Source organism: Hordeum vulgare, chromosome 1H, assembly GCF_904849725.1.
Source record: "Hordeum vulgare subsp. vulgare chromosome 1H, MorexV3_pseudomolecules_assembly, whole genome shotgun sequence".
In the NCBI taxonomy this organism is placed as follows: Eukaryota; Viridiplantae; Streptophyta; class Magnoliopsida; order Poales; family Poaceae; genus Hordeum; species Hordeum vulgare.
In genome coordinates this window covers 9381145-9394471 of record NC_058518.1, presented here as the reverse complement: position 1 = coordinate 9394471, position 13327 = coordinate 9381145, and the positions used below count along the sequence as shown (strand labels likewise).

Genomic DNA, 13327 nt, shown 5'->3' with positions numbered 1-13327 from the left:
GACGAGCATGCCAATGTTTCTCCTATCCTTTTTACAAGTGCCTGTTGGGGTGCGGAAAAGGTTGGATTTCTATCGATCTCGATTTTTCTGGCAGAGCGACGAGGTCAAGACTAAATATAGACTTGCTAAATGGGATATTATTTGTAGGCCAAAGGATCAGGGAGATTTGGGAATTGAAAATCTAGAGGTTAAGAACAGATGTATGCTTAGCAAGTGGTTATTCAGATTGTCTGTTGAATCGCAAGGGATGTGGGTACAAATTCTAAAGAACAAGTATCTACAGCACAAAACCTTAGCCCACGTCACTGCGCGACCGGACGATTCCCCTTTTTGGAAGGGTCTAATGAGGACAAAGGCTGCTTTCTTTAACAGAACTAGATTTGTCATTGGAAATGGTGAAAGTACTAGATTCTGGAAAGATATTTGGTTAGGTCCGCAACCTTTGGCTCTACAGTATCTGCAACTTTATAATATTGCACAATGAAAACATACTTCCGTTGCGGCAGTGTTCCGGCATACTCCTCTTAACATTCAATTTCGTAGAGCCTTGATCAGAAATAGATGGGTTAGTTGGTTACATCTAGTCAGAAGACTTATGGATATCTCCCTGTCTGATTTTCCAGATAGCATTCGTTGGAGGTTGACCCCCAATGGTACTTTCTCAGTGAAATCGATGTACGACCATATTATTGATACGACACCTATTCCAAAGTCCATGCATATTTGGAAGGTCAAGGTTCCCCTTAAGATAAAAATCTTCATGTGGTTTGTTCACAAGGGAGTTGTTTTAACTAAGGATAACTTGGCTAAAAGACAATGGAAAGGAAATAAAAGATGTAGCTTCTGTCAAACGAATGAGACGATTAAACACCTCTTTCTGGACTGCCCTATGGCTAAATTATTACGGCGCTCATTACAAATTTCATTCAACATTACACCGCCTACTAGCATTCACATGTTATTTTGGACGTGGTTAAACGGGGTTAATGTAATTTACGCCAAACTAATTCGGGTTGGCACTTGTGCCATGTTGTGGGCAATATGGAACTGCCGAAATGATCTAGTATTTAACAGATTGCATCATTTAAACTTTTTGCAGGTCATCTTCAGGGCTACCGCCTTGATCCGCACGTGGTCCTTACTCACTCATGTGGAAACCAGGGAGCCTTTGGTTATCTTCAACCGATATGGATGGCGGCATGCTAATAGGATTGGACCTTAGTCCAGTCTGTCGGTTTTTGGGCGGTCTGATCGCCGTGTAACTCTTTTTTTTCCTGTTTTCTGAGAACTCGGACTACTTTGTATCTTTTTCAGACTATTTTGTGCGTAATAAAATGGCTGTATGCATCACTCGATGCAGAGGCCGGGGCAACGCCTCCTTTTCGAAAAAAAAGCTACAGAGGCGGTAAGTTGCCTACGGATGTTTGTGCACTTGAAAAACTTTTTAAATCTTATTGATAATCATATGTTTCATTAGGTTTCCATTTAGATACGGCATAAATTACTCTCCCTTTCCATCCTTGTAGCAGCCAGCCGCGATCTTCAACAGCAAAGAAATCCTCATGATAATGTAAGTTCTTCATGTGCACTATGTTCTTTAACATGGCTTGATCGACAGGAAGCTGCTGGAACCCAGCCTTGAGGAACCTTGCTTGCCACTGCTTATAACTTTCTGGCCTCTGAGTCCTTTCTGCATCCTCACATGCTATGATGTTAAGTGCATCCCGCCCAAATGGGATCCTCTCAATCATCTTTCTTGCTTCATTATCCCGTGGAACATTTGCATCAAGCATGTCAAACACTGAAGAGTAATGGAGCATAACCTCTTTGAATCGTTGTATGAAGAAGGGAGAACTATGTAACCCATTCACTGTGCCGGAAATAAAAACCTTTGGGTTCATCCTCCTCATAGTTTTCAGCACCTCATCCCTTGCACTATTTATGGGATCGGTTTCATGACCAAGATTCTTCATCCGGAATATGCAGTTGATTATGAGAACTTCATCCTCATCAATGTTAAGATCCTCAATTTTAACGGTGTCCCATCTTGAAGCGGCAATGCCCTGATACTGAAAAGGTACCTTGAACATGTTTGCATAATCGGCCAACCGCTTCCCTGTCTCTTCGATCATCTCGCAGGGCCGGAAACCTGGCTGAGAAATGTCTATACCTGTGATCCGAAGCTTAGGGGCTCCCTCTTCTTGTTGTGCAAACCTCTGAATCATTAATGGCCACTGAAAGCCGTAGCCGATGCCAAAATCAACGATGTGCACCCTTGGTTGCCCTTTTGAGACATCAAGAATAGCTTGGCTGGCAAAGTAGTATAACGTCCTGACAAAAGGGCAAGTTGCTATAAAAAGGCTGTAAGCCTCTAACCAATCCGTGGGACTTGTTCGCCTCTCCATGAGGTTGCGATGAGCCTGACTTCCGATCCCACCCAAGCGTGCCTCAAGGCCATCCGCCAAGTAAAATGCCAATCTCTGAGTACAATCACCATCTGCTGAGGAGTGTTGTCTTATCTTCTTTAGGAGTTCACTGGCCAACACGTGGCTGTCTTCTGCAACTGCTTGTGCGCAATGGGTGAGGAGAGTCCTGAGATCAACCAATTCTTTCCTCGGTTGCTTCCGAGCCCTTAGCTTCTGATGTCCTTTGCTCCGGCCTTTCAGTGGGTTCTTGTTTCCTTCCACTGCCATCCCTCTTGGCAGTCTTGTTATTTGGTCGAAACTCTTCCGGCCATAGCATAGCAGAACTCGGTCGAAATTTTCATTTCGAATTATTGCACAAGTGGTGAAGGCAAGATGTTTATTGCTCCTTGCTTCCAAGATATCCCAGTTTTCGGTCCTCTCTCCTACTTTTGCCTTTGTAGTCAGCTTGGAAATAGAAAGTATGCCATCCTCTAAATATATCACCAGCTTATCAATACTTGGAGCAAACATCGTTGCCTCCTCGACACTTCTCTGACAATGCAAGGCAGGGAAACGAGATATAGAAGTCGGTCCAACACTTGTTGACGGATTGTTTTGTAGAGAAAGACTCCTATTGCAGGTATATGGACTCAATGGGTTTGTTAAGGGCTGCAACTCGCTGTAACTGGAACAGTTATTACTGAAGCTTGTGCTCCAGAGCCTCTTGTAACAGCTGGTAGCACTCTTATCAGGGTTGTCTGGTTTGTTGTTGCTATGCGTTGTCGGACAATTAGTAGCCGGCGCATATACCTCCTCAAGAATGTCACGGAATGGCTTCTCGGCAGCCTGGAGAGCAGCCTCCCCTTGGCATATGTCGACCCTCTCGTCGGCGTCTTCCATCAGTATCTGGCTTATGTAGTCAAGAGCATCTTTTGATCTGATCCGGCGCTGCTTAGGGCTACCCCCTGCAGCAACCTGAAATTGGTTTTGTCCATGGTTGCTGTTGGCACTTGCTTGGTTGGCTCGGGAGAGAACTGTGGAGTGTGGACCACTCAGGTCGTAGTTGTACACGGTGAGTTGCTGCTGGGAAGAGGAATCACCATCGTATGGTTGGTCGGTTGCTGCGATGGTGTCCAGATTGTCATGGAGAGGTTCAATCGCCATTATGGAAAGCCTATTTCCACCTCAATACGAGATATATGGTTCTTCTTTGCCCCACACCAAATGAACCGGCCTGTTTCCTGTAAGTAGATAGGAAAAGGGGAAATTCTTTTAGGAAAAGGGAAATGGAAGCTAAATTACGTGAGACGAATTTCGGTTCACCTTGCTCATGTGCTACAATCTAGAATGCCTTTAAAACGGAATTCTGGTTCTTCTTTTTTATCAGAGATTCAGCTTATGATTATTTTGACATGCCATACTGATCAAAAGGAAATTCCAAAGGCTTGCAGACACAAGAATAACTAACTGAGCCGGTTAAACATAGAATCTACGACGATTTTGGATGTACGACACGCCTAATACTGCTGTTCCTTTTTATTGGCAGGAGGCTCTTCAGCTGATCTGAGAAAGTAGCAAAAGTAGAGACGCACACACCTTGGTTATTACTTATTAAGCAGCAGCAGCAACATCAGATCAAATGCTTTGAGAGAAGAGTAGCGAGGATGTGGACTATGAAAGAGGAGTACTGAGGTTGTGGTGTTGATGTGAACTAAATTTGTCTGTTCCTCTACCTTATGGCTTTGTTCCCAACGTCATAAGATTGTGACAGCAAGAATGGTCCAGATTAGAAGCAATTATCCTTTCGATTAGTTCTAGGCCCGGCTGCCCATCAGAGGTATAAAAAAGTGTTTATCAGGAACGCTTGCCCTCGGTGTCAACATTATTAATGTTCCTAATTGAGTTGTTAAAAAATCAGAGGTAATCAAAAGAAGGCACTACAACAAAACAGTCGCCTAGGGGTGTTTTTATATGGACGCCCTGTATTACGTCTCAGCATCCTACTTCGTACAACATATAGAGACGTTTGTTTAAGACGTTCAGTGGTGCGACCCAAGCTTACAAGATAAAAAATATTTTTTCCCAATAAGAAATTGCTAAAGACGTAATTTGTGACGAAATAAGATAGCGTCTCACAATCTCATACCTTTGGCCCAGCCCATTAGAAAACCCTACCCCAACTGCCGTATGCCCGTATCCCTGCTCTCCCCAGATCACATGCATCCGCAACTTGGCGGCGGCTTGGCCGGCGAACTTCCGTCGCTACTTCCATCGTGTATGGGGGAAATTTGCACGCCGGCCACTCAAAGTCTCAGAGTTTTGGTGCCCGAGGTGGCTGATGCCATTTCCTATACTATCTTGCAGGCTTGCAGCCAAACGTCAACTCCCTCCTGCACCGGCAGGCTATATGTTGAAGGAATCGGCGGACCTACGGCCATGAATACATCCGCTCGCATGGAAGGCACCTGGTACCCCACGGCCTCCCTTTCCACTAGAAATTTATTTATTGTGTGCTTGTCTTTGCCACAGATTATTTTGCGCCTCCTTCAGGCCGTACAGCTATATACTAGGAGTCATTCGGTATGTGGGAGGTCAAATTCTAGTTGTTGGACGAATCCAACCTTTCATCTATGATGATAATAAAGGTTGGTATTTTATATGGTTTAGCTAGCACTAGTGGGGACAGGGCCTATAGTCCCGGCCTGTAAGGGGCTTTAGTCATGGTTCACCAACCGGGACTAAAGGGACGAGACTAAAGGCCTAACCTTTAGTCCCGGCCCTGTTCCAAGCCGGGACCAAAGGTGTTCCACGTGGGCGCCTCGGAGCGCCCTCAAGGGCAGGCCCTTTAGTCCCGGTTTTTAACACGGACCGGGACTAAAGAATTTCAGATTTTGTTTATTTTTGAGTTTTAGGGTTTTAGGGTTTAGGTGTTCGGGAGATTAACGTGATGCCTCGTTTGGTGTTCGGGAATTACTTTTGATATAATTCTAAATAGAAATAATTATGCATATATATATATAAGATTAACTTATCTTACAAGCGAGCATATATATACAATTATATGAAGATCTGAATTATCGGGATTAGAGCCCGTCTATTCGATTACATGGACAACATCAGTAATGGCACCTAGCTACACTAAATCGTCCTTTGTTATCTATAGCTTCCGTCCTCAGAAAGGTCGCAAGCTCCTCTGCAACAGCAATCGCGCGTTGCTCTGGTAGGACCTTCTCCCTCATGGCCGTGTACTATATAAGAAGAGGAGATGAATATGAATATCAATCATGATAACAAAGAATGACGGGTAAAAATAGAGGTGTGAATGTTCATTGCTTACGTCGAATCTGTGATCCTTGTGCTCAGAGGTAAACGTGCGAATGGTCTCACAAACATAGTATCCGCATAGATGCGTCCCCGTGGCTGCTGGTCGCACTTTACGAGAATAGAATATATATAATCAAAATAATAATCTAGCATCATAAATGTATTGAATAGAAGTATATCATACTACTACTTACCTGAGCCGCTCTAAAGGTCAGCTTCTCAGGCTCGATACCGGGAGTCACGCACTTGAACCGCTTTCAAACCCTGCCCGACAAGGATAATGATTTGCTAAGTTTTTCATTAATTGATATATCAGAAAATCATCGAAAGAGACCGATAGAGCGCAAGAATGATTGAAATTACCCTTGGAGCATGTCCTGCAGGCTTCGGAACTGTTCCAAGGGTCTCGATAATGGGTCGAAGGCATCAACTCTTCCCTTATTAATTTGAATGTCCAACATAATCCAATGGAAGCTGCACATGTATATATATATGTGTGTGTGTGTGTGTCAGTAACTTATCAATTACACTTATAAGTGAATGGACACAACAGAGTAAAAACCCTCACCTGAAGTTGTATGGAAACAATATGTGGTCACAGAAATTTTGATCTGTTAGAAACCTTAGAAGGTTTTCCTCCTTCTCCTTGGGTTTATGAGTTAGCGTCGCTATATGTACTTTATCTGGGTCAATAAACCCAATATTTAGGATGTTGCTACTTTTATATTTCAGAATCTTCATTCTGCATAATAGAGTACAAGTTATATATAGACAATGAATTGAAATAACTAAAGAAATTATATGTAGACAACGAATTGAAAAACTTACAGACAATAGCAACTCATAAGTGATTTGTCGAGGGCGTCGGCATTGTACATCTGGAAGAGTTCATCAAAGTCGATATGGATTTCTTCGGGCCGGCCGTAGTACTCCCGTGGGACACTCACCACGATCATTGTTCTCCCATTCTTTGATTCACTTAAGTACCATGTATGGAAGTAACGCATATTTGTTGGGAGATCATCTTTGCTGACCAAAGACGCTCCCATGACAAACTGTGCCTTAGGGGCTACCACAGCCTTGGGTAACCTGTCGTCTTGGGAAGCCAGAATGTCTTCAACCGGGATACCCCATTCATTCGCCCACTTCTTTGCTAATTCCAAATCTTGCCCTTGCACCAGAGGGGGGACATTCTCGGGTAACACCCTGAGGGGTGGGATCGACTGTTTGGCCTGTTGTCCAAGCTGAGGAACGTCTGATTTTTTCTTGCTTGTAGTTGAACTTGATTTGCTCCCACTTGGACTTGCACGTGATCTGCCCTTTTTCACTTCCTTCTGCAATGTGCGTGTATAGTCATCAGGCTTATGGTGTAAGTCATACTGTGATGGAAGGTTCGTGAAGTATTTTGCAAATGCTATTTGCTTCTCGGTGTATTCCGGGCGGGACTCGGGTTTCTTCTTTTTCATCTGCGCATCATGATGTTCCTTTGCTATCCCGGCGTTTTCCTCGGGGGTACGATCATAAGGTCTGATAGGAAGATTAGCATGAGGTACCTTTGGGAGGGGCTTTGGGGGGCTCCGTCGCTTAGAAATCGTCGGCGGAGCGTTCTTGCTGACACGCTTCCGCTTAGTATCCGGAGCGGGCGGCGGCGGAGATGGACGACCCAAGTCCGGCGGCGGTGATCGAGATGGACTCATGTTGTGCTGGCCGACGTAATGTGGAGGGCTTGGAGGTGATGGAGGTGTAGGTGACATGCGACGACTCGGAAGCGGTGTTGTCCTTGGGGCCGAGCCTGGAAGCTTGATGTAGTTCTTGTCCCATAGGATGACTCCACCCAGTACTTCTCCGAGTGTCCTCTCATCTTCGGGTCCAGCTATGTCGAGCTCCATATCATGAAACCTCGCCATGATTTCATCCACCCCGACTTTAGCAAAGCCAGCTGGAATCTCATGGCCATGCCAGCGTGCATCAGGGCCAGAAGGTAAAGCTTGTCCGACGGCCACCTTCATGGATATGTTCTTAAATTTCTGATGGAGTTCACATGATGTTGACTCCTTGATTCCATCCACGGGGTAGCCGGGACCGCCCTCTATCATTCTTCGTGTATCGTCGGGCGGGGCCTCAGATTCAGCCACGCTGCTTTTCCGCTTAGATGGGGCGCCGGTAATATCAAGTGCAGGATCTTCCTAGCGCGCTACTCCTCTAAGATCATCAATCTGCTTCTGTTGCTCGTTAATCCTGGCAAGCAACTGGTTGAACTTGTCATTCTCCTCATCATGATGCCGCTTCTTTGCTCTCGCTCGGCTTCTGTAAGTGTCTTGGTCTCTGGCAAACCCAGGCCACCACGGGTAAGAAGGACCGAAGCCTCGCGTTCGTCCTCCATGTTCGTCATTGTCGAGGACCAGTGTGAGCAAATCTTTCTCTCTATCTGCAGTGAACTTTCTTTTTCCCTCGTTAATTTCTTTCACTATCTTTTTCCAATTCTCCCTGGGTATCCTAAGACCGTCACTGCAGATGAGGTCCCCTATTTCTTCGTCGTACGAACCACCATGCGCAAGGAACCAATTTCTTGCTCTCAATTCCCACTCATCACGGAGTGGTTCAGGTACGATGCCTTTAGCTAGCAGATCTTGCTCTTTCTTATCCCACTTTGGGATAGCAGTCTCATAGCTCCCTGGCCCCAGCTTGTGGTGATATTTCTTCTTGTCGGCATTTATCTTGTTCTTTTCTGATAATGCCTGGGCATCTTTTGACTCCTTGTACTCTTGAAATGCCTTCCAGTGATTCGCCTGCTTGGCTAGATACCCCTCGAATACTGGCACTTTCTTTGTCTTCAGATAGTTTTTCCATAGCTTCTTATTCCAGCTACGGAACAGTTCGACCATCTTCTTTAGAGTCCACTGCTTGACTTTGGCCCTCAGTTTGTCTGCGGCGTCTTCATTCTCACATTCTGGCAGGTTGAAATGTGACATGAGATCATTCCAAAGATTATCTTTGTACCTTTCGGCGACATAGTCACTATCGGCTGCCTCTTTGCGCTTGTTCCACTCCCGAACGCTGATCGGGACGTGATCCCTAACGAGAACTCCGCATTGCTTCTCGAATGTGTCAGCAGCATTCTTAGGAAGCTTGGGTTCGCCCGTAGGCAATATCACCTCAAAGGTGTAATGCGTCCGTGCATCCAACTTTCTAGTCGGGCCTCGTTTCGTAGCTTTGCTCGATGTGGAGGCCTAAGAGGGAGAAACATTCGTCAAATGAATGTATATGTATACAATATAGAGCTATCTCCAATATTTTTCACATGTTACAAGTGATTGTCGAACTTCATATGTATACCTCGCCGGACTTTATTATTTCTTCACCGGCTTCTCCATCAGTGGAGCTATCACCTTCTCCGTCATTGGACCTATCTCCTGCCCCATCGGCTTCATCTTCGTGTCGGTCGACCTCCATTCCATATCCAGAGGGGTTTAGATATGACGACGGAGAATCAACTGGTTCAACGTCGGGGCCGTCTTTGATTATATCTTCGAGAAGTTCTTCCTCTTCAAGGTTCCTGATATGTGGATCCATAGTTCTGCAAAAAACGGACATTTGATTAACTAATAAACTGACAAACTATATAAGAGTGGTTGGAAACTTCGAAGTGTCATTTTATATAGGAGGACCTTTAGTCCCGGGTCTTAGCTAGAACCTAAACTCTAAAATATGTCTAACGGATTCTCTTAACCTTTAAGGATTTAACAAAATGGCGACATTCTAGATGTGTAGAAAATGATCCTATTTTTCCTGATCTCATCTACCCTTCTATATATCACATTGTCTAGTGTCAAAGGACTTTGTTGAACTTTGTACCAAAAAAGAATTATTCTATCAGGAACTCCGTTCCAATACAACTTTAGTCCCGGGTCGTGGCTCCACCCGAGACTCCTAGATTTCTGCATAGTATTCAAAGTAGGAGTACTTTTCCAATTTGAGCATTCAATTAGCAAAACCAAATCGTAAAATAAAGTAGTATTCAAATTAGCATGCATTCAATTATAAGCAAATACATCATCTCTTTTGTCCGTACATCGTCGAATATTATCACTAATACTCCTCGAATACTATCATACATATAGCATCACTGATACATCTAGAACCGTAGCGCCCGACGGGTATCCTCACGGGCGGTGGACACCCAAAGAGAAGGAACCATCACAAGATCATAGCTCCAGTGAGATCCCCGAAGAACCTGCCAGGTATGCTCAAACCTGCCCTCCAACGCAACCATGTAGCGACGGACGTGCTCATCCTCCTCGCTGACACGGTGACGTACCACCTCCGCGGTGTCCGGAAGCCTCGTCACCGTCACTGGCCCACGCGACCGCCACCAAACAAGGATCGGGTCAACAACGGGCTGGCTCCTCACCAACCTACGCCCCCCGGAAGGTAGCACCTCCCAATACCAGCCGGGCGGAGCCCAGTCCCGGACAGGGCCCCTCTGATCAAGCAGGTGTCCTCCGCCGAGTCGACGACGAGGATGCGGGATAGGCATCGTAAAATAAACTAAAAAAATAAACTAGTTCTATTAATTTTCTTGCTAAAAATAAACTATTAACACTTAAGCATATACAATAGCAAAATTAAACTATTAACACTTAAGCATATACAATAGCAAAATTAAGCAATAATCTAAGAAACAATATTAACACTTAAGCATATACACTATACAATAGCAAAATTAAATGACAAAAAAAATATATTTCTTCTTCTTGTAACCCTAACCTAATTTTTCCTCTTCTTCTACTTCTTCTTCTGCTTCTACTTCTCCTCTTCTTCTACTACTTCTCCTCTTCTCTTCTTCTACTTCTCCTCTCCTCCTCTTCTAATTTTTTCTCTTCTTCTACTTCTCCTCTTCTTCTATTTTTCCTCTTCTTCTCCTCTCCTCCTCTTCTTATTCTCCTTTTTCTTCTTTTCTTCTCCTCCTCTTCTTATTTTCCTTTTTCCTAATCTTATTTTCTTATTTTTGTTCATATTTCTTCTTCTTGTAACCCTAACCTAATTCTAAATATTACTAACCCTAATAATCTAGCACAAACCTAATAACAATAGGAATTAAATGATAAAAAAATCTTTTTCTTTTTCTTCTTTTCTTCTCCTTTTTCTTCCTTTCTTCCTTTCTTCTCCTTTTTCTTCCTTTCTTCTCCTTTTTCTTCCTTTCTTCCCTTCTTCTTTTCTTCTCCTTTTTCTTCTTTTCTTCTCCTTTTTCTTCTTTTCTTCCCTTTTTCTTCTTTTCTTCTCCTTTTTCTTCCTTTCTTCCCTTTTTCTTCCTTTCTTCTCCTTTTTCTTCCTTTCTTCTCCTTTTTCTTCCCTTTTTCTTCTTTTCTTCTCCTTTTTCTTCTTTTCTTCTCCTTTTTCTTATTTTCTTCTACTGGCCGGAGTGTTCGGGAGGAGGGGGCAAATCAAGTTCACGTGCAAGTGGTAGCAAATCAAGTTCAACTACAAGCAAGAAAAAATCAGACGTTCCTCAGCTTGGACAACAGGCCAAACAGTCGATCCCACCCCTCAAGGTGTTAACCGAGAATGTTCCCCCTCCGGTGCAGGGGCAAGCTTTTGAAATAGCAAAGGAGTGGGCGGCTGAATATGGTGTCTCGGTTGAAGATTTGCTGGCTTCCCAAGACGACAGGATACCCAAGGCTGTGGTAGCCCCTAAGCCACAGTATGTCATGGGAGAGCCTTTGGTCAGCAAAGATGATCTCCCAACAAATATGCGTTACTTGCATCAATGGTACTTAAGTGAATCAAAGAATGGGAGAACGATGATCGTGGTGAGTGTCCCACGGGAGTACTACGGCCGGCCCGAAGAAATCCATATCGACTTTGATGAACTCTTCCAGATGTACAATGGCGACGCCCTCGACAAATCGCTTATGAGTTGCTATTGTCTGTAAGTTTTTCAATTCGTTGTCTACATATAACTTGTTTAGTTATTTTAATTCATTGTCTATATATAACTTGTACTCTATTATGAAGAATGAAGATTCTGGATTGTAAAAGTAAGAACATCCTAAATATTGGGTTTATTGACCCAGATAAAATACATATAGCGACGCTAACTGATAAACCCAAGGAGACGGAGGAAAACCTTCTAAGGTTTCTAATAGATCAAAATTTCTGTGACCACATACTGTTTCCATACAATTTCAGGTGAGGGTCTTTACTCTGTTGTGTCCATTCACTTATAAGTGTAATTGATAAGTTACTGACACACACACACACACACACACACACACACACACACACACACACACACACACACACACACACACACACACACATATATATATATATATATATACATGTGCAGCTTCTATTGGATTCTGTTAGACATTCAAATTGATAAGGAAAGAGTTGATGCCTTCGACCCAATATCGAGACCCTTGGAACAATTCCAAAGCCTGCAGGACATGCTCCAAGGGTAATTTCAATCATTCTTGCACTCTATCGGTCTCTTTTGATGATTTTATGATATATCAGTTAATGAAAAACTTAGCAAATCATTATCCTTGTCGGGCAGTGTTTGGAAGCGGTTCAAGTGCGTGACTCCCGGTAACTTTCCTGAGAAGCTGACCTTTAGAGCGGCTCAGGTAAGTAGTAGTATGATATACTTCTATTTTCAATACATTTATGATGCTAGATTATTATTTTGATTATATATATTCTATGCTCGTAAAGTGCGACCTGCAGCCACGGGGAACGCATCTATGCGGATACTATGTTTGCGAGACCATTCGCACGTTTACCTCTGAGCACAAGGATCACAGATTCGACGTAAGCAATGAACATTCACACCTTTATTTTTACCCGTCATTCTTTGTTATCATGGTTGATATTCATATTCATCTCCTCTTCTTATATAGCACACGGCCATGAGGACGAATGTCCTACCAGAGCAACGCGCGATTGCTGTTGCAGAGGAGCTTCTGGGATTTCTGAGGACGGAAGCTATAGATGACAAAGGACGATTTAGTGTAGCTAGGGGCCATTACTGATGTTCGTCCATGTAATCGAATAGACGGGCTCTAGTCCCGATAATTCAGATCTCCATATAATTGTATATATATGCTCGCTTGTAAGATAAGTTAATCTTTTATATATATATATATATATATATATATATATATATATATATGCATAATTATTTCTATTTAAATTATATGAAAACTAATTCCTGAACACCAAACGAGGCATCACGTTAATCTCCCGAACATCTAAACCCTAAAACCCTAAAACCCAAAAATAATTTCATTCAAAAAAAACCCCCAAAAATAAGAAAAATCTGAAACTCTTTAGTCCCGGTCCGTGTAACGAACCGGGACTAAAGGTCCTGCCCCTGGGGCGCTACGAGGTGCCCACGTGGAGCACCTTTAGTCCCGGCTTGTAACAGGGCCGGGACTAAAGGTTAGGCCTTTAGTCCCGCCCCTTTAGTCCCGGTTGGTGAACCGGGACTAAAGCCCCTTACGGGCCGGGGCTAAAGGCCCCGTCCCCACTAGTGGAGTACCAACATTTTCATAGAAACAGGACAGTTTTAACCCTCTCTCATCCTCGATGATCAT

General features: G+C 43.7%; 1 protein-coding gene across 1 annotated transcript; it reads right to left on the bottom strand.

Moving 5' to 3' along the window:
• Nucleotides 1-1451: 1451 nt before the first annotated feature.
• Nucleotides 1452-3569, bottom strand: LOC123404357 (scarecrow-like protein 34). Its single transcript, XM_045098278.1, has one exon. The coding sequence runs from the start codon at nt 3567-3569 to the stop codon at nt 1452-1454; it is 2118 nt and encodes a 705-aa protein (XP_044954213.1).
• Between the last annotated feature and the right edge of the window lie 9758 nt (nt 3570-13327).

What these genes read in the sequence shown, in the direction of transcription:
- LOC123404357 (XM_045098278.1), bottom strand. Translation starts at nt 3,569, where the DNA reads ATGGCGATTGAACCTCTCCATGACAATCTGGACACCATCGCAGCAACC.